The 22,081-nt window shown below is 39.5% G+C and overlaps 1 protein-coding gene across 1 annotated transcript in view; it reads right to left on the reverse strand.

Moving 5' to 3' along the window:
- anks1ab (ankyrin repeat and sterile alpha motif domain containing 1Ab) overlaps window positions 1-20,754 on the reverse strand; it is a 34,128-nt gene extending 13,374 nt beyond the window's left edge. Inside the window, exons 1-4 of the mRNA XM_037678697.1 lie at window positions 20,496-20,754; window positions 14,113-14,211; window positions 7,817-7,963; window positions 3,468-3,575 (exon numbers count right to left, since the gene is read on the reverse strand). Of these exons, the coding sequence (XP_037534625.1) occupies window positions 3,468-3,575; window positions 7,817-7,963; window positions 14,113-14,211; window positions 20,496-20,702 (561 nt within the window). The 5' untranslated portion in view covers window positions 20,703-20,754. The remainder of the gene's footprint in view (window positions 1-3,467; window positions 3,576-7,816; window positions 7,964-14,112; window positions 14,212-20,495) is intronic.
- Window positions 20,755-22,081: the final 1,327 nt, after the last annotated feature.

Raw genomic sequence — 22,081 nt, forward strand, 5'->3', positions numbered from 1 at the left:
GGGGGGTTAACGCCAGATGCCATTCCAGATGTAACCACAGACCACCGAGCTACCACAGCCCTCTATGTGGAGCAGAGAGCTGCCATCTAGGGCAGTGGTTCTCAAACTGGGTCCCTGGGGGTCCGCAAGCCAATGTTTGGGGGTACAAAAAAAATATTTTTTACAAGCACATAGATGTTTAACAACCTGTCAAAATACACCAAAGTGCAGGACATCACATTAACTTTATTAAAAATTTTCTGGGGGAGGATCTTCAGACTCCCACCACCCTCACTCGCCGGCCCGCCCACTATTTGCTTTCCGGCATTGATCGGTTTACAAATTAAGTCCTGTATGATTATTGCTGTTATGATTCTGTTCAGTTTTATGTAAAGAGTTTTCTGTAATAATTTCAAGAAGCGGCTATACATTTATGTTCATTATGTGAATAGGTAAAGTTTTAATGTGATTTTTGATACTTTTAATTTTCTCAAAACTGTAATTTTTGCAAGTTGAAATTAAACATTTTGGTGTGTCTTGAATGAAAAATACCCGTTGTTTAAAAGTATAAAAATTGAATTAAGACTATTAAAGAGCAGTCTTCATCCATCCATCCATTATCTTTACCTGTTTATTCCATTTTGGGTCACGGGGGTCGCTGGTGCCCATGTCCAGCAATCACTGTGCGAGGGGCGGGGTACACCCTGGACAGGTCGCAAGTCCATCACAGGGCCACATAGAGACAAACGAGACAAACAACCATTCACTCTCTCACTCACACCTAGGGACAATTTAGAGTTACCAATCAGCCTAACATGCATGTTTTTGGTCTGTGGGAGGAAACCGGAGTACCCGGAGAAAACCCACGCATGCACGGAGAGAACATGCAAACTCCACCCAGAGGGCCCCTGGACCGGGTTTGAACCAGGGACCTGCTCGCTGAGAGGCAGCAGCTCTACCAGTTGCGCCACCGTGCTGCCCTTTTATAACTATATTACTTATATTTTAAAAGTTTTATTTGATTTATATTGTTATCTCATTAAAATAATAAAGACCATGCATCAGGATACTTTTAGCTACTGTTTTGCTGGTCTCAGTGCTTACTTATTGTTTTGCCAGCTTCAATTTTAGCTACCATTTTATTTCATTTTATCTTTTAGCTCTTTATTTATTTTCTGGTTGTAGCTTTTGTTTAGCTCATTTCAACTCAACTGTTCCGTTTTAGGTTCTTCAACAAATCTTCAGCAGTTTTCATCTCTCAGCGTTTACACTGCATTTTCACAGAGAATGCAGTTTCTCTAGTTATGAAAACTATTCTGTTTTTTTTTTTTCAGAATTTAGACATCTCTTCAAGGAAGGGAAGAATCTGTGTTCACATGAAAAAATAGGATTGTGCCACGGAATTGCAGCTATGTCATGTTGTTTAACTGTAGCTCAGGCTAAACCCCCAATGAAATGTATCAACACAAATTAACAAATGGGATTCAGTGAAAAAAACACTTCTGCGAAATTTAGTGACACTAATTAAAGGTTATCCAGAGAACATGAGCAGAACTACCCTTCTAATTGTGCACATTAAGCATATCTAATGCATCAACCTAATTAGGGTTGACAGCGTATTTCTGCACATCATTGGTTAAAAGGAGCACTGACATTGCGGCAGTCTTAGTGCTGTTAAGTGCTTCATGTTTCATAAAGTTATAACAGAGCAAATATTAAACAGCGTTTGTTGAGTCAACGCCTGCATATTAAAGCATAATTGAAGGTTTGGCATCAATGAAGGAATGCCAGAGTTTTGGATTACAACCATCTTAAATTGAGAAATGATGAAGCTGCAGCCTATTTGGTAAAAACCTGACTAAAACAATCTCACATAATACTGCCTGATGCTCAGTTTTGTGAAAAACTTTCATCTACAATCATACCAAATTTTAGATCTATAGTTGTAAAATTAATCGAGTTATAGCCATCTTGTTTTTCAAAGTCAGCTGACTATGGCAGCCATCTTGAAATGGCTGGACTCCAAAAGCTGTAGATAATAGATAAACTGTAGTTGTAGCTGTAGCTGTAGATAAGCTTTTGACACTGTGGACCATGACATCTTATGTCATGTAAGCTCTCAGAAATTGGTTTCTCAGAACACACCATTGGTTGCTTCTCTAATTATCTCTCAGATCAAATGCAATATGTTCAACATACCGGTAATTCATCCAACTAACTGTCAAAAATGGTGTACCACAAGGCTCAGTGTTTGGACCCACCCTCTTCACAATCTACATAAGTACTTTAGGGCAGACCATTTCTGGTTCATCCTTACATTTCTATGCCGACAACACAGTTGTTTATTGTGGAGCTAAAACAGTTGCTAAGGTTTTCCAGGTTTTACAGTCTGCATTCAACATCATAATCCAGATTTGTTCCATCTCAAATTGGTGCTAAATGCTGCTAAATCCAAAGGGATGTTGTTTTCAAACAGGAAGTTGGTACTAGCAGTCCTTCCTTCTATCTTATCTACGAATGGTGCTATTATTAAGTTTGTCGATTTCTACAAATACTTGGGTATTTTGGTCAATTTGAATCTCTCTTTTAAGCTTCATGTCAAATATTTGGTAAAGAAATTGAAAGTAAAACTGGATTTCTTTTTCAGAAATAGATCCTTTCTGACTGTGAACGCTAAGAAACAACTTGTGAATGTGACTTTCCTTCCCTCCATTGACTATGGTGACATTATTTACATGAATGCTCCTGCATACTTCTTGCAGATGTTGGACACCGTCTATCACAGTGCACTAAGATGCATACCTGGCTGTAACTATCGTACCCAACACAGCACTCTGTATTTATTGATTAACTGGTCATCATTAACTTCATACAGACAGGTGTATTTTCATCTTTAAATCACTTCTTGGTCTGTTGCCTTTATATACTCTATCTCCTCCTACATGTCACTTCGTCAGTGCAGCTACAGTGTGCACTCTCCAGACATCATTACATGCAGTGTCCCCTCAGTGCGAGCCGAACTTGGCAAAAGAGCCTTCTCCTACTCCGCTCCTGTATCCTGGAACATTTTGCAAAAAGATCTGAAGTTGTCGACTTTGACCTCTCTAAGGGATTTTAAACAACTGCTAAGTTCATGGCAAAAACCAAAACAGACATGTTCCGTTTTTTAATGTTTTACATTGCTTTATAACATAGCTGTTTTTGTTTCATTTTTATAAATTTATTTTATTTACTTTTCATTTTACATGCTTTTATGATTATCTATTGTTGTTTGTACCTCATCTGTGTTCTTTGTTTAAAACAGGTCTCTCTTGTAAATGAGTTTTTGTGACTCAATGTGACTAACCTGTACAAATAAAGGTTGAATGAAAGAAAAAAAATACTTTGCGTGAGCTTTATTCAAATCCATCCAATGGTTCTTGAAATCTTGTGGTAACAGACAGACAAAGAATCACACAGACACGAGGAAAATCCATCAATGGTCTTACCAAAATTGGGGACAGTCGACGGGATTTGGAGGGCGCCTCTTCATAGGGTCTTTCTGCCAAAGAGGCAATGATCCTCTTCCTGTGTCCTAAAGCGCAGATTTTAATAACCTGGAGAGGATAACATGAGAATGAGAAGTTGAATTCCACTGTCATGCACTGTCAATAAATCATGCAGAAGGATTTATCCAGACAATGCTAACAGAGATACGTCCAAAACCCACCGACAGAGCTGATGGCATGTTCCCTTCACTGGAAGCCAAACAGAAGTGACTCTCGTCAATAATTCAGCCCCAATCTGTTTTGCTGTAAGCCTAAAGTACAACTCTGTGTCCTTCTTGGGACACTCTATAATTCACGAGATAGTTTTAGATGTCGAGCTTCAAAAATAGACAGAACTTCACAGACTTTTAGGGTAGAGGTCCTCAAATGGAAGACGGTGGTCCAGATCTGGACCCATATCAAGTCTTATCTGGACTGAGGGTGGTTGTTAAAATTTCAGTACAAAAAAATACTTTAGGAAAAAATGTGTGTATATTTTTACTTGTACATTTTTCTGTATTACTGGTCATTTATTTTAGGTGGCACAAATGTTTTTAACATTTACAGCAGGAAGACCTACTTTAGCATTTACGGGAAATTATTTTAGGTGGTGCAGTTTTTGCTACATTTATGGCATTTCATTTTAGCGTTTTTCGTATTTATGGTAATTCCTTAGATGGTGCAGCTTTTCCAGCATTTACAGTAATATCTCTGTCTGACCCATGATTTTCCCTTTGCTTATCCCTGCAGAGAGAAGCTGCCAGCCCACAGAAAGGTGAATGCCTGAAAAACAATATGGTGAGTTAAGAAAACTAGCATGGCTGTCTAGAAAGATAATTAAAATATATTTATTAAGAAGAAAAATACATTTTGGTGGAACATGTTTGAACCAAAGACCACTGTTTTCAGACAATAATTGAGAGAGCCTATCTGAATGGTACAAAAAGCCATTGTTAAATCACTGGTGAAATACGCGTTAATAATTTATGATATAATAATAGCGCAACAACAAAAAAAATCCATCTTTTTAAACCACAACATACCACATCTGCTCATGTGCCTAAAACCTTCACAGGAGGAAGCGTAGGTTAATTTTAGGTAATCAAAACCCATCATTCTAATACTATACATTGTATAATTGGCTATTAGCATTCATATTCATCCACAAAGGGTGGATGCTAAGTGATTAATGTTACATTTGCAATTATGTTCCTGGTACAAAATTTTCCAGAACAGGCTCATATAATTCTTTGTCTGAAGAGTTCAATTACTTGTTCAGAGTTTGAGGCAGAAGAAGAAACTGATCTGCATGTTCACTGTCAGGTGATGTTTTTTTTACACTAATTATGCACAAAACCCCAGTGAGACTAACGTATTCAAGGCTTGTGAACAGAACCTTGGGATTATTTGGGCACGTCACCAAGCCCATAGATCACTGAGGAGCTCAGTGCCATTTTCTGTAATATGCTGAAGAGGATGTAGGAAATGTAATGGACAAAGTGGGTTCTGCCAAGATGCTGAGAGGCAGTTCTGCTGCTCTGCACGCTGAGAGTAATGTGTCTTGCACTCAGACCCCCATCTTTCTGCATCGCAGTCTGCTGGACACCATCCCACACACACTGCATCGGCTGCAGCTGTTTTATCGCCACCGGTTTAGCATTTAGTGCAACCAGACTCACAAACTTAAGCAATGCATTTCTGAATTATCTTGAAGTCCAGGTTTCAGCTCTTTGATTGTACAGCACACATTTGGGTTCTTCTGTCTGGTTGCCATTGTATGGCACCTAATCGAAGATGTCTTATCTGTAAACGTTTAAAGTTTCCCACATCTGATGTCACAAAAAATCACATTGATGTTTTGCAAAAAATGTATTTAGTAGCCCAAAATAATTATGTAAATGCAATGTAAATTAGGGGCAGCTGTGGCTGAGTGGTTAGAGCAATTGTCCTCCAATGCGAGAGTTGGAAGTTCGAATCCACCAGCAGTCACATGTTTAAGTGTCCCTGGGCAAGACACTGAACCCCTCATAGCCTCTGATATGTGTCCCATCAGTGTATGAATGTGATAAAGCTCTGATTAGTCTCTTTAGAATGATTTGCTCAATTAGCTTTGTAGCGATCTAGTAGAGTGCTGTCTGAATGGGTAAATGAGGGCACAGATTGTAGTGTAAAGCGCTTTGAGTATCTTGAAATAAGATAGAAAGGCGCTATATAAGTACAGTCCATTTACCATTTACCATTTAAATTCAGAAATTGAGAAATCTGCACAATATAAAAGCATAACAAGCAGGCAGACTCATTGAATCTTCATAATGTTGCAGTCTCCCATCCTGAGCAAGCACAAAGGCAACAGTGGAAAGGAAAAACGTCCTTTTAACAGGAAGAAACCTCCAACAGAACCAAGTTCAGGACATCATAATTTATCCTTAAAAATGTTAATCTGTGTTCTTTGTTTAAAACAGGTCCCTCTTGTAAATGAGTCCTCGAGGCTCATTGAGACTAACCTGTATAAATAAAGGTTGAATGAATGTCTAAAAATGTAACCCTTTCACCACCTGGCTCTTTATATCATGAGAATAACTATTTAATATAAGTCCCAGTTAAAGTCCATTTCCATTATGGTGAAAGAGACATTCCAATGTATATTAACAGCTGTACCGGCTGACAACATCTTATCAGGATTATGGTGCTATCTGGAAGTGCTTCATGGATAAATCTCACCGTCTTGTCGTCAAATGCATATGTAATGTGTCTATAAATGTGCTTGCAGATAGAGTTTTTTGATGTCTTAAATCATGTCCTGACAAGGACATGGTTTGAAGAGGGGTTTTTTTGTAATACCACTATCCTTTCCTCATGGCTTTTTCCCCTTTTCTATCTAAAGAATAAGGGTCACACTCTTAGGAGCAGCAGCAACATGCACTCCGCCCATCTTTCGGATGACTGTACGGACATAATCTCACTGTGCAATGTACTTCGGTGCAATGATCCATCCATCCATCCATTATCTTTACCCGTTTATTCCATTTTGGGTCACGGGGGTCGCTGGTGCCCATGTCCAGCAATCACTGTGCGAGGGGCGGGGTACACCCTGGACAGGTCGCAAGTCCATCACAGGCCACATAGAGACAAACGAGACAAACAACCATTCACTCTCACTCACACCTAGGGACAATTTAGAGTTACCAATCAGCCTAACATGCATGTTTTTGGTCTGTGGGAGGAAACCGGAGTACCCGGAGAAAACCCACGCATGCACGGAGAGAACATGCAAACTCCACCCAGAAGTCACCTGGATCGGGGTTTGAACCAGGGACCTGTTCGCTGAGAGGCAGCAGCTCTACCAGTTGCGCCACCGTGCTGCCCGGTGCAATGATAATAAAGCTTATTCTGATTCTGTGTCTAGAAGGATAACTAGGATAATTTCAAGATAAAACTTGTCGCTAGAATTTTAGAACCTGCTCAAAACTCAAGTGACAGGACTGAGTGTCTCTGCGACTCGTGCAATTAAGAACGTTTCAAAGAGCACAAGGAATTATGGGAGCTCCTTCATGAAGGCCAGGTAAGATACCACCCTCGGTGGATGTAATGTTATGGCTGGTTAGCTGATGGGAATTATTCTCAAACCAAAAGGAGCAAAAGTTTAATCCCAGAACTTTTTTTTAACAAATTTAATTTACAAACACAATTATGAACCCTTTCAAACCCTTAATCTGATTATGAATCTCTGAAGAAATGTTTGTGACACTCTTGATGTGATATGAACAATTCTATGGACCAAAAACAAAACCTATACACAAAAAAAGATCGATTTAAATTTGAGACAACTGCAATTTATTTTTACCAACATATTTTGAATAATCTGACTTATAAACATCTTAAAAACACACACACAGTTCTTTCTGAACAACACACACACACGTTGAAAAATGCAACATCCATTTCTCCATTGCATCATCAGTCTCCAAACCAAAATGTATGAGTCATTTTTTTGTAATTACCGGTTATCATAAACTATCACACTGTTTCCACATAATCAAACCAAATTAGACATTTCCTGTCATCCCTCACCATTTTTCACCCTTGATTTATATCATCTGTTAGTTTTCTACTAATTACTCTGGGGTTTAGAAAATGTTTCTGCTAGTTTTATGCAAATTATTCCATTACAGAGCCCTTCTTCAGCATTTATTCTGGGGTTTTTTTGTGTTTTTTTTTGTTCTTTAAGCTCAAAGTGTCCTTGCAATTAAGGAGACCAAGTCAGCATGATTCATGTCCACGTGACAATTAAATAATCAATAGATTCTTACGTTGACGATTTCCAGCTCCCACAGATTCTTAACACACTCCAGAGTCCGGTAACCATTAGTAAGAAAGTTGGGCAGATATTCATGCAGGCCGAGGCCGTCCAACCAAGAGGAGAGTGACGTGCTGCCATCACAGCCCAAAGGTTTAATCTACGGACAGACAGAAACACATGGGTCAGCAAATGGTGTGACGTCAGCAAAAAATAAGGACCTAAAGGGAATGTCTGAGTTGCTTAAAGAGGGGTTGTAGAGTAGCTTTGAGTAATCTGTGTCACCTTACGTTTATCGTTTATGTAATTCCCTACACAGAGATAATTCCTGCAAACTAAACCCTGCTGCTGATCAGCCATGACAAATCCCCAAACAACTATAGAGTAAAACTGAGCCATCATTAAACCAAAGTCAGTGTGGCTTTTTTTCTGTGGGTTAAAGAATATGTGCATGGGCCAGATCAGACAAAGAACTTTGTTGTTTGTTGGAGAAATGAACCAACTTCTTGCAGATCGGTGGAAGATGTCCAAGACACAGGTAGTGGACCAACGCAAACACTGTAATGTTAATTCATCCATCAAACTTTATTCATAAAGCACTTCTCCTACAGTGGAACGTAGCGCCTTACAGCAAAAAAAATAAATAAAATAAATAAGTGAACAGCAATAAAGTGATTGTGATGGTGGCCAAAAAATGAACTAAAGAAACAAAGAAAGCACAATTCTATTAATGCAGAAATACCAGGTAGGTGTTGAAAAGATAAAATATAGCTTTTAAACTGCAGGGGAGTTGAGTTTGAGTTTAAATGGAAGAAATATGTTTAATGAGCCGTGCTCAGGTTTGTGGTTATCTTGATGTCCACTTGAAAATTTCTTCTTCTTTTTCTTCTTTCGGCGTTTCGCTCTTCAGGGGTCGCCACAGCGAGTCATCTGAAAATTTCTCCTTGATTCTCTAAATTTAGACTGCTATTCACTGAAGGTAATATAAGCACGCATTTATGAGACCAATATGTATTTGAAACAATTCATCTTTAAATAAACAATTACATTTATTCAATTAACAATACATTTATTTAAATGGACTTTCTCTTTGTTTCTGATTTGACTTTAGGGTTGAGGACCATGATGTGCTTATATATCCACTGAGGGATTATTGTGTGAATGTTTATGAAGCATTCACTCTATTGTGATACATTTTTTTCCATCCATTTTTAGCATCTTTCTCTTTCCACATTTTTTGGGCTATTTCAACAAATCATTTATCAAAATGTTCAGCTCCTCCAGGGGAAGGGTGCTTTGACTTTTGTTATTGTTGCAACTTTAGCTTTTTGAAATATTAAGCCTTTTCTGACACTTTTTTTCCTCATAGAAAATTAATTGAGTTAATTTTACATCGTTCAAATCTTTAGATCTGTTTACAGTCTTTTACTGCTCCTTTCACATTTTGTTCGGATTTAGCTTCTTTCAGCTTCCTTGTGCAAATTAAAACTTTTTTTCAGCTACTTTCAGCTAATTTCAGCTGTTTTTTCAGCTGGTTTATGCTCCTTTCAGATTCTTTCTGCTAACTACAACATTTTTGTGCTTCTTCCTACTTATCTAAAAAAGTTGTCAGGTCCTCTGGATGGGTTCAAAAAATAATAAGTGCAGAAATGTTTTGTCTTTCATCTGAAAGACTTCTTCAGTCTGAGGAGCTGAGCTGTACTAAGCTCAGTCATAAATAATACCTTCTCACAGCGGCTCAACCAGTTATTATTGATTGATTGATTATTGATTATTATTATTATTGATTATTGAGCATGTATCAGGATATTATTCTGATGATTATGATTATAATTGATTTGTTGATTACTGAGCATGCATCAGTATATTATTTGGTAACACTTTATAATAAGGTACACAAAATTTGATTAACTACTAGGGAATGCCTCAGGAACAAATCAGGAACAAATCAGGAGCTAATGGGTAGTTAACCAGTACTTACTGGGGAACACACAGCCAAGCCTTATTAGGGGAAAAATGGTTTGTTACCACAGGAACAAACCAGTAGGTAATGGTCAGGTAGTGATTAAGTAATGACTGGTTCCTCAGTAAGTATTTGGTATGATGCTTCAGTGAACACAATAATAGCCAGGCAATGATTTAGTACTCAGTGATAGTCAGACTAGGGGTTGAACGAGTATATAATTTTTAAACTCGACATTAACATAATAAAACCCGAGTAGAACTCAAGTATTTGATGATGTCATAAATCTCAAGATACAAAAATAAATTAATAAATAAAACCGCAAAAAACGGTAATTATTTACAACAACAAAAAAAAAGACCAACAAAACATTGGGAGCGTATATTATGCTCCTACCATTTATCATACTGCAAATAAGTCACAGGAAAAACTAAACCATTAGTTATTATTATTCAACTGCAAACGTGAAGAAACGCAGCACGTCAAAAACGAAACTTAAACTGAAACTGGTTCTGGTTCGGTGGATAGGACCCGGTGATACACCAAACTCTGTGACCTGCAACAGTGCAACACCGCCCCCTATGGTCATACGTGGTCACATAATATGACGTCACTACGGATACCCGACTTTACATTTTTAACATCGATAGATGTCCTAGCAATCGATGTGTAGATTACTCAGTACTATGTTAATGCCCTAAGTCAGACATAGTTAAGATGACAGAAGTACACAAATATGAAACTGATCGTGTTTTTCATCAATAGGTATACAAAAGAGAATATCCAATAAAATCAATAATCACTAGGAAACAGGTTTTAGACAATTATGAGCTGTGATCTCACTGGTGCAGGGTTTATTCAGAACCCACATGGAGAACCCACATGGGACCAGTAGTCTATTAATAAGGCTTGGATGTGTGTTCACCAGGAAGTACTGGTTAACAACCAATAAGCTCCTGATTAGTTCCTCTTTGGTTCCCTTGGTAACTACCAATTAGTTCTTTATTGGTTCCTCTTCATTTACAAGGTAACTAACCAGTTGTCCCCTAATAAGGCTTGGCTGTGTGTTCCCCAGTAAGTACTGGTTAACAACCCATTAGCTCCTGATTCGTTCCTGAGGCGTTCCCCGGTAGTTAATCAAATTTTGTGTACGTTATTGTAAAGTGTTACTTCTTCTAACTTATTTCTGCTAATTTCAGCTTGTTATGTTTCTTTCAGCATATTTATACCATACCATACCACTTTATTTATAAAGCACTTAAAACCGCTACAAGGCTAACTAAAGTGCTTTACAGACAAAATAACAGGTAACACACAAAGCAAAATACAAAATGAAGTAAATCAGAATATAGACATAAAAACGATGCAGATAATGACGACAAACCAGTGTAGAGCATACAGGATCAAAACACAGATCATCTGGTGTTGAAAGCTACTGAATAGTAGTGAGTTTTTAAACGGGACTTGAAAACCGAGAGAGAGGGGGCCTGTCTGACAAGCAGAGGTAACTCGTTCCAGAGTCTTGGTCCTGCTACAGAGAAGGCCCTGTCACCTCTGCGCTTAAGACGAGTTCCTGGAACTGTGAGGAGCAACTGGTCCGCTGACCTCAGGGAACGTGGTGGGACATACGGTTGTAGCAGATCAGAGAGATGGGGGGCAAAACTTTTCAGTGATTTGTAGACATACATGAGTATTTTGAACTGGATTCGAAAGTGAACCAGTAACCACTGCAGTGAGGCCAAAGCTGGTGTAATGTGCTCTCTTTTGCCTGTACTGGTTAAAAATTGGGCTGCTGCATTCTGGACCAGTTATAGTCGTGCAATGGAGGTCTGACTGACTGATACCAAACAGGAGCGAATTGCAGTAATCAAGCCTAGATGTAATGAATGCATGTATTACTGTCTCCAGGTTATTTTTGGACAATATGGGCTTCAGCTTAGACAGCCGCCTCAGTTGGAAGAAGCATGATTTAACAATCATGTTTACATGATTGTTAAGCTTCAGGGAAGGGTCCATTATCATGCCCAGATTAGTGACTCTTTGTTTTTTGACAGGGTTAGAGCGGAGAGGTCGATACAGTGGTTTGTGATTGTGTCGTTGGGAGGGAACAACATGACTTCAGACTTCTTTTCATTGAAACAAGAAATTTAAAGCCATCCAGTCCCTGATGTCAGCCAGGCAGTTGAGCAGCGGTTGAATAGAGCATGTACCATTGTGTCTTAGGGGGAAGTAAATTTGACAGTCATCGGCATAGAAGTGGAAGGGCATGTTGTGTTTCCGGAAAATAGCACCAAGCGGCAGCAGGTATAAAGAGAATAGGAGGTGACCCAGGATGGACCCCTGCGGAACCCCCTATTTAAGCTCTGCCTCTGCGGAGCTAAAATCCTTGATGGAGACACAAAAGGATCTGTCAGCGAGGTAAGATCTGAACCAATTGAGGGCTGATTTTGTGACGCCCACCCACTTCTCCAACCTAGCAATGAGGATCTCATGGTCGATGGTGTCAAAGGCGGCTGTGAGGTCCAATTTATACACATTTCTGTTATTTGAACCTATATTTAGCTGGTTAATGCTAATTTTAGTTTTTTCGGCTAATTTCACATTTTTTTGCACAAACTTTTGTAAGCCTAATTCAGCAAAAATGTGTTCTCTCCACTTCCTTCGTGTAATTAAGCTTCATGTTTTTTAGCTACTTTTCAGCTGTTCTAATTTCAGCTTTTTTCAGATAATTTCCACTTTTTGTGCTCATTTCTGCTTCTTTTAGCCTAATTGGACAAATGTGTTCTTTCTGATTTCATCTGCTAATTTAAGCTTGTTCTATCTTTACAGCTTCCTTTTAGCATTTTTAGCTAACTTCAGCTGTTTTCAGATAAATTCAAGTTTTTTGCAATAATTTCTGCTACTTTCAGCCCAATTAACTTTTTTATGGTCATTTCATCTTGTTATGCTCCTTTCGGCTTATTTATGCTGGTTTAAGTTATTCCAGCTACTATTTAGCTGTTTATTTGCTAATTTGAGCTTTTTCAGCTAATTCCATATATTTGGCACTCCTTTCAACCTTTTTCAGTCTAATTAAGCAAAAATATGCTCTCTCCATTTCCTTCCGGTAATTTAAGTTCCTTTCTGATTTTTTTAGCTACTTTTCTGCAGTTTTTTTTTTTATTTTGAAATTTTTTTCTTTTTTTCCTTTTTTTTTTTAGATAATTCCAATGGTTTTTTGGCTCATGTCTGCTTCTTTCAGCCTAATTTGGCAAACGCGTGTTCTTTCTACTTTCTTTTGCTAATTTAAGCTTGTTCCACCTTTTCCGCTACATTTCAGCATGTTTTTTTTAGCTAATTTCAGCTGTTTTCCAACAAGTTCTTCTGCAGTGAGCATTCACACTACATTTTCGCAGGAAATGCAGTTTCTCTAGTTAATATTTATTTTTTGTGTTTTACTTTGGAGAACATTTATCTTTCACTGCTGCTCAACATTGGAATGACACAAAAACATGGACCTTTGTCAGAAATGTTTGTGAAATAAAAGACTTAGTTAAATTAAAATACAAAATAATCCTGTAAAAAGCTTTACCAAGAAGATATATAGCAATAAACAAAGTACTATATTAAAAGTACCTTAGCCTAATGAGTAATAGCTTTCCAAGTTACACTTTTCATTAGTCGAGTGGTGCTATTTTGTTTGATTCAATGGTAAGTTTACATTTAGTGTCACACTAAAACCTCCCATTTACCTGCAGTGTTGAGCAAGTTAAGTTTAACTGGACTTACTGTACATCCAAACAAATAAAATTAAGTTTTATACTAGAGAAAAAAAAATACTATTCTTTACATTTATCCATCACTCAATCCATTCTTCCTTAAAACATATAATCAAATAAATAAATCTAAGCTTCATATTCCCTGTAACTTTAGTTTTCGTCTTCTGTTTACCAAGAAGTTCTCCAAATACCACAGAATTTCAGGATTTCTTATTAAATGAGAACAAAGATAATTCCCACTAATTGAAAATAATTAAATCGGCACACTGAGACATCTAAAAGCAGCACAAGTGTCTTTAATCAATAGGAAACAATGTAAATCTCATTGAGTTGAATTTTTTATCAAAGCAACACAAAGTATTTCTGCTGTTTGCTCCTCAGTTTGTTGCCTGAAAGTGTTTGTTTGTCCAGAACGTCAGAACCATAGCTGAAGGGACGTTTTTCCACAGTCTGAGCTCTTCTCCCCCTACAATCATGTCATTTTAGCTTATCAAATATTAATATAAAAGCACCCCTCCCCTACACAAACACTTTTACTGATTTACTTTCAGGCCTTTTCTCTATGTGCCAGGTCATAGTGTTAAGTACCTTGGGCAAGCCGCGTGCCGCGTGGAGAATTTTCTTTCTGTGTCCCGGATCAGTGATCCCCATGTCTCTTAGATCTTGGTCCTCCATCACGTTACTTCCCTGTGTGTGCACAAACACAAGAGAAGCATGCAGATAAACTCATTCACACACACACACAGACACACACAGACAAACAAGCACTCACAGACAAATGAACATTATGTAAAGCAGAACCATGAAGTATGAGAAGAATCTGCCATGTGTCGTGCTGCATAACTTGTTCAAACACGTTACGTACTGAGAAAATATCCAATAAGGTCATGACTTCGGTACACACACACACACACTCCGCATGCACACTTGCAGAATATGCACATCTCTGACACGAGCACTAACAAGTGAGTGGGAGGACAATGAAGTCAAATAAATTGTGCACGCCAAGAATGATCAATCTAATCTGGTGCGACTGTGTGTGTGTGTGTGTGTGTGGGGGGGGGGCTCCGTGGGGGGGGGGGAGGGGGGGGGGGGGGGTAGGGGGGGCAAAGACTCCACAACAGCAGCAGCTACAGGATGTCTTTGCTGCTGTGTTTCGTTGTGGGACACAAACTATGCATACGTTTGATTAACAGCTGGTTGAGACACACGGAGAGGAAGTAGAATAATTGTCTTCCAATCCCTAAATCTTGAGGGAAAAGCAGATTTTTGTCTGTTTCATGTTAATGTTCATATTCAATCACAGCACCGACTGTTTTGTCGTTTTTCCTCTTTCCTTTTGTGAGCTGGGATAAAAGCGCAAGGACAACCATGAAAATGAGGAGCTAAATGTTTTCCCCGGTGGACTGCTGCAGATTGATTCTCACTGGCCAAGAATGTTAAAATGTTCTGTAGTCTTTACTCAGTCTTGCTCTCGCTGGATTGATTTCAGAGCACAATGCAGCAGTATCCACGGGCTTGCATCAGGGTGTAGTCAGGAGATTACTCACTGATCGCTGGAATAAAGGTCAGAATGAAGTGGGGTCGGACGTTAGGGAGGTCCAAAAATAGATTCTCCACTTTTATTAACACAGTTTGAAGTTTGATGATGCCTCGGGAGGCTCCACAAACTTATTATTTCATGCTGCATTTGAAACATGTGACGGGAATGTATGGTTCAGTTCTTACATAGCTTATGAGCTATGGTAGCTTGATTTAATCGGATACGACTTGCAGATGTAGCCATGGAAGTAGTCCTTCATCTCACTAAATGCACTCAGTTAGGGCAGCAGTGAATTAGAACTGCTCTATTGGTCTGCCCCACAGAGGAATTGTTTAGAAAATCAAATTTTTGCTCCTTTTATCAAGACTCGGTGGGCATTAACAGTGAACTGGTGTGGAAAAGTAGGTTTATGTGTTACAATATGTATTTTCAGTTCCACATTATACCATCTGAAAGAGAAAGGGCTGCAGAGTCTGATGCAATATTAATGCAGCAGAGATGCAATGTAAATGCATTGTGGGTAACTTCCAAGGTGCTCCACACTGGACAGTTTGCCTCATTGCTACGTTTGTTTGGACATTACAGCCACAAAGTGTTATGGCACAACAGAAAAGAGGGGAATTATGAGGGGTTTTCTTTTCTTTTTGACTGAGATGAAGTGAAGAGGCAGAAAGAAGAACAGCCACCGGCGCCCCACTTCTGATAGCATGAAAAGAGCACAAAATGATAATCGTCGTGTAAAAATTATGAGAATGGGCACACGGCTGTTCATTATTTATGATCCCTCAAAAGCCACATCTCAGAGCAATCATCACATGCAGAGAGCCTTGCAGAATCATGTGAACGCCTGCTCTCTTCCTCTGAGGGGTAGGGACACAGAAACAGCGAGGGCTGCACTGTACAATCCATCTTCAGCTATGAGACCAGTGGTCTGAAGGTACAGTAAGGCTTGCTGGCTTCCAAATTAAACTAAAACAAGTTTTTTTTATGCACCTCTGGTGTTTCTCAAATGATAACTGAATGAACTTTGGGGTGGATCTCAGACATGGTTAGGTGCTTTATCCGTCTGTCTAACTAACAGGAAAACAATGAATTTAATTTGACAAAAAAATATCACTCCTTGGCTTCCAAGATGAATTTGAACAAAGCGGGAGTGAAAATGAGCCACAGGGCTGCCCTCTACTGATCACTATGTGAAGGGTCCTGCAAATGAGTTCTGATTGATCACATCTGAAGCAAGTTTAGCACAATCCAAAAGGGCACCGTATTAAACATTCACAAAGCCTGCCTGACTACTCTGACCTTTCTCTTGTTTGCAACTTCCACATCTTTGCATGGGTAATTTGTCCTGAGAGCCTAATGATTTATCTCTCTGATGTGTCAAGTTCAGAAGACACATTAGTTGTGGCATGAGCACGAACATGTGAATACTCGATGACCTATGGGCCACATCCATTTATTTTCCCCAAATTCTTCATAAGCATGGATTCTATCAGACTTCTCTGATTTCTTTTCTTATATTTACTGTAGATTTAATTAATATTTGAGCAACGTATCAACCACATTTATTCATTTTCTTTACTCACTTTCCAATGCAGGGACGTGGGGACGCTAATCATATTTCCAGTAGTCATAGCAATGTATAAGAATTAATTTACACAGGTTTAATTATTGTGATTTAGTGTAAATTGCTTTACTGGGAATGTGATTGTGGGCTATGGCAACTCATAGAGCAAAAAGAAACAGAAAATAAAACAAAACAAGAAAAACCCATATTATAGTAAAATCTGATTTCTGGATTTCTGCATGTCTGTCTTAAGTTTGTCATGGGTGACAAAATGACACTGTTGTTGTTTCCTAGAATTTAAATGCACAATACAATAAAAACTTTACATTGTAAGACTTTTAACTATTGGGATGGATGGATGGATGGATGGATGGATGGATGGATGGATGGATGGATGGATGGATGGATGGATGGATGGATGGATGGATGGATGGATGGATGGATGGATGGATGGATGGATTTATGGATAGATGTATAATGGGGGAGTGGTGGCGCAGAGGTTAGAGAGGTGGGCTTGTGATCCAAAGATCGCCGGTTCACGCCCCGGCCCCGACAACATCAAAATTGTGGGTGGGGTAGGTGAAACACCCACACTTGCCCCCACCCTCATTCGCCCCACTCTGGGCCCATGAGCAAGGCCCTTAACCCCCACCATGTGCTCCCTAAACAGGTCTCTCTTGAAAATGAGTTCTCGTGGCTCAATGAGACTAACCTGTATAAATAAAGGCTAAATGAAAAAATATATATATACTGGTAGATGTATATATATATATATATATATATATAGAGAGAGAGAGAGAGAGAGAGAGAGAGAGAGAGAGATGGATGGATGGATGGATGGATGGATGGATGGATGGATGGATAGATAGATAGATAGATAGACAGAGATGGACAGATGGATGGACGGACGGATGGATGGACGGATGATGAATGGATAGATAATTTATTTTTAATGACAAGTACATATGCACATTTTAAACCATATGTTATAAAACTAATCATACCAATACTGTGACAACACTGCTTAACTCTGGGAAATTTAATATTTTAGTTCAGATTTGTTTTAGTACTCTCCTTAGGTATTAGGATGTAATGGGTCCACATTTATTATATCTTGCTGGTCAATTTAACAGTAAATAATACATTTCTCTACTCAGTTCTGAGCAACACATCATCTCATGTTCTCTTACACACAACCACAGGTAGTCTGTTTTAATGATTTTTGGTTTGGGAACAATCATACCATTCAATCCAGGGCATTTCATTGTTCTCTAGTGGACACTGTGTAAATTATCTTAAACATGTGTCTGACACTGGACTCACTGGACATGTCAATACCAGTAAAGCTGGCATTAAAGCTGGGTAACAGATAATTGACCGAGCAGTGCGACAACGATCTTTCTTGTTGTCATCACATGAACACATCAGTGTACATGTAAAGCTTTTGTACATTACATACTAGAGATAGGCTGATTAACCGGCTGATATTGGCCACTTAAAATAAATCAGCTATTGACCAAGTCTGGCATGAAGATGCTGCAGCAGCTGCTACAACAAACGTCACAGTTTACTGTAGTTTATTTTAACCAAGAATCCTCGTTTATGTATTATTTTCAGGTGTTCACGTTCTTCTAAGAGTTGGCAAAAATACATTTAAAGTTTTATGTTGTTATTTTGTTTAATAAAAAATAGATTTTGACCAAAATTAAAAAAAAAAAGTGTCATATGTCCTGAATTTTGAATGACTTGTCGATAAAATATTACAAATGAGTCAACCTGTATTAAAATGTTGTTGAACAGCAATCACATGATCATGAGAACTCCTATGATAACAACGAGATAACACTTTCCCACAAAGTGAGACTAACATGTCTCAGCCTGAACGCTTTGTGACTAGAAGCTCTTTTGTCCTCAGCGCGCACTGATCTCCATTAATCGAGCTCAGCTGTGACAAAAAAGATGTAACACATAGCCCCTGGTTCAAATACAGCTCTGTGGTCTGAGAAATGTCCAAATTTACCCACCGGACCTACTTTTTTATAGCGTACAACCTTGTATTCAGAGGAACATGACCAAGGGATTGAAAATCTAATGATGTTTTCAACAGAGCCTGACAATTGCGCTATCATGTTTCTCTGCAATGTTCTTTACCGGAAACATGATAACGCTTTTAGTCAGATTGTGAACATCCTTTTGAGCTGTGGCTGAATGAAAATATTCAAATGAAATATGACATAGTTATTTTAAAAAAAAGCTTCAAGCCATTTATGAAAAATGTGTGTCAGTCTGTAAAATGTATACAGTATATATAAATATACCTGTGTATTTAAGCAATGTTTAATAAATCTATGTAGATTTTGATTATTTATTTACTGGCCAAAATACATTTATAACTAAGACATCAAAGGATGCTTTTTAAATATCCATCCATTATCTTTACCCGTTTATTCCATTTTGGGTCACGGGGGTCGCTGGTGCCCATGTCCAGCAATCACTGTGCGAGGGGCGGGGTACACCCTGGACGGGTCGCAAGTCCATCACAGGGCCACATAGAGACAAACGAGACAAACAACCATTCACTCTCTCATTCACACCTAGGGACAATTTAGAGTTACCAATCAGCCTAACATGCATGTTTTTGGTCTGTGGGAGGAAACCGGAGTACCCGGAGAAAACCCATGCATGCACGGAAAGAACATGCAAACTCCACCCAGAAAGGCCCCTGGACCGGGGTTTGAACCAAGGACCTGCTCGCTGAGAGGCAGCAGCTCTACCAGTTGCGCCCTCGTGCTGCCTGCTTTTTAAATATACGTATTTTAATTCTGTCATGGTGCTGCCTGCCAAAAGGTATTCTGTACATGTTTATTTAAAAGTTTAAATAAAATCAGCCAGAAGTTTATGAGATATGTTGAGAACAGACAGACCTTGTTAACTTTAAACATTATTAACTAAAGTTTTAATTGAAGATGTACAATCTGTAGCACTGATAGTATGTGTTAATGATTCTCAGCTTCTACCACATCAATTTTCAGGACAGTAGCTTTAAAATAGTTCGGGTTATATAGCAAACTTTTGTGTTTGCTGTGGAGGCTTCTTGACGTGGTTTGACTCCTAAAGTAAATTTAGTTGTAGATGTATAACTAAGTATTCCTTGTTAAGAGTTTCATTAAAATCTGTATAATGGTTCATGAGATATTCACTAATAGACAAACACACACACATATACACACACACACAAGTAAAAACAGTGTCACCCTGCCAGGTGGCGGGCAATAATTAGTGCATGCTGCTACAGTGTTTTAATCCATGGTGCAGTTACTGCAGTAATGTCTCATTAAAATGTCAGGCAAAGTTAATAACTGTAAAGTGCAACCATGCAGAATGTATTTAGAGTAAACCACTCTGTATTTCAGTGGAAGACTGTCCTGATCAGATGACAAAAAAATAAAGAGAATTATTAATGGGGAAGAAGGTAACTATTGAAGTGTGTGGTAAAAGATAGGGTGATGGGGAATGCTGGGAAAAACAAAAGCTAATGGGTTCTTCTTGTCATTTGTCTTGCTACTGGTGGCAGACCAGAGTCTTTAAAGGATTCAGTGAGGAGCCATAAATCTTTGCTGGGTCATGCGTTGCACAGAGTTGAAGAGGAGATATTAGGGAGAGAGGGGAAAGTGTCAAGAGGGAAGGGAGAAAGGGCAAGGAAGAGAAATAAGGAGGTTGGGCCTTTAAGAGACAAGCAGAGGGTGAGTGAGTGGAGTGGTGGTGACATAAAAAGACAAATGGAGCCGGGCTGACACAGGAAGAGACGGGGTGATGTAGAGTGGATCCGACCCCTGAGCTGACATGCTGCAGGTGACTCACCATGAATCGTAGGTCATCAAAGCCATTGAGCAGGAACTTGCTCTCGTACTGCGGCAGCCCCACGTGCTCCAGCCACTCTCCCACCGGCTGGTCCAGGGCTTTACCACAGGCCCCATCTGCCGAGAGAGGGAAGCGCTTCAGCAGGGAGAAGCCGTTCAGCCGGTAGCAGCGGCACTCAGAGGACGACACATGGCATTGCCACATCATCCTCGGCCAGCAGAGGCAGAGCCGAGTGCAGCAGCACCAGGCGGGGTGAGGGGGAGACAGGGTCCAGGTTGGGGATGAGGGGCTCCCACAGTACAGGCGGGGGCCCAGCTAAACTCAAACACAGGAGGGGGGGTAGGAAGGAAGTGCTGCAGGCAGGCACCTCTTGGGGCCCACTAGGGGACTGACTAAGCTACTGTTACTGGTGTTAATGTGACTGACTAGAGATGTCAGACGAGGGTGAAGGTAGTGCAGGGAAGGAAGCCCATCTGAAGCTTAGGTTTGTTAATTCTGTTGGACCGAGCCTCTAGGGCACCTTCCAACAAACAATGTTCACTAAACATTCCTTTAGTGAACAGATGAGCAAGTGTGAAAACAAAGTCCTAGCTAGTCCAAAACATGACAATACTCAGTGCTACAAATCAAAAGACTAGAAATTATATATAACTAAATCTCACATTTTCATATACCACACATTATATACTAGAAAATATTCCTGTCATTAAAGATATGTAATAAAATCTGCTTTAGGGTGTGACACAAATATATTCAGTTCCCCCAAAATGAATTTGACAGGGTTTTCACCACATACTTGTAAAGCTCTGGCTGAGTCCCATGGCTTCATTGGTCAACCTCTTTGAGAGCTAGGACAAGGCTCATACAATGAAGGTAGCAGCATTCTAAAGTACTGTTGAGGTACTTGTGTTATTTTTGATCAAGGAATACACATTTTCTCCTAAATCATATTCCGTCAATACTCCAGAGCCACACAAGAGTACGATCAGGTAGACATATTGTAAATCCTACATCAAAGAAACGTTGGCTTAAGGTTTCCACAGTGTGCCGATTCCAAACTCCTCAATTCATAATCAAATCCACATGTATATTCCTTTCTCCAGGTAAGATGTGTGGGAAAAGGCTCAGTGTCCTTGGTGTTCCTGGTGCTGCCCAGCATCCACACTCTTCTGCAGGCTGCTTGTCTGCGCGACTCTGCCAGAGAACGTGCTTCTCATCCCTCAAAGAGCGTTAAAATCCAGGTTCAGATCCAACACACGGTAGGTGAGTCTTCTTCACTCTGAAGCCAGGATCACAGCAGGACCACAGAACATCTTATGATGGCTTCTTCATGAGGCAAGCAGCCCTCCTTGCACTCCTGTCCAAAGCCCACCTGGTTCTCCTCCTTGCTGGGTTCGGCTAGCAGCCTCTGTGCTCAGGGCAGAGGTTTGCTGCATCCCTTGCCTGTTCGAGACATGCAGACAGCATAGATGTAGGATCACACACACACACTCACATACAAACACACACACAATACCCCTCAATGCTCACAGGGCATAACGTCCTGATGCTGGCTTACTTCAACAGCGAAGACCACAGACCTGCCT

The sequence above is a fragment of the Nematolebias whitei genome, chromosome 7, assembly GCF_014905685.2.
Source record: "Nematolebias whitei isolate Nwh7 chromosome 7, NemWhi1, whole genome shotgun sequence".
In the NCBI taxonomy this organism is placed as follows: domain Eukaryota; kingdom Metazoa; phylum Chordata; class Actinopteri; order Cyprinodontiformes; family Rivulidae; genus Nematolebias; species Nematolebias whitei.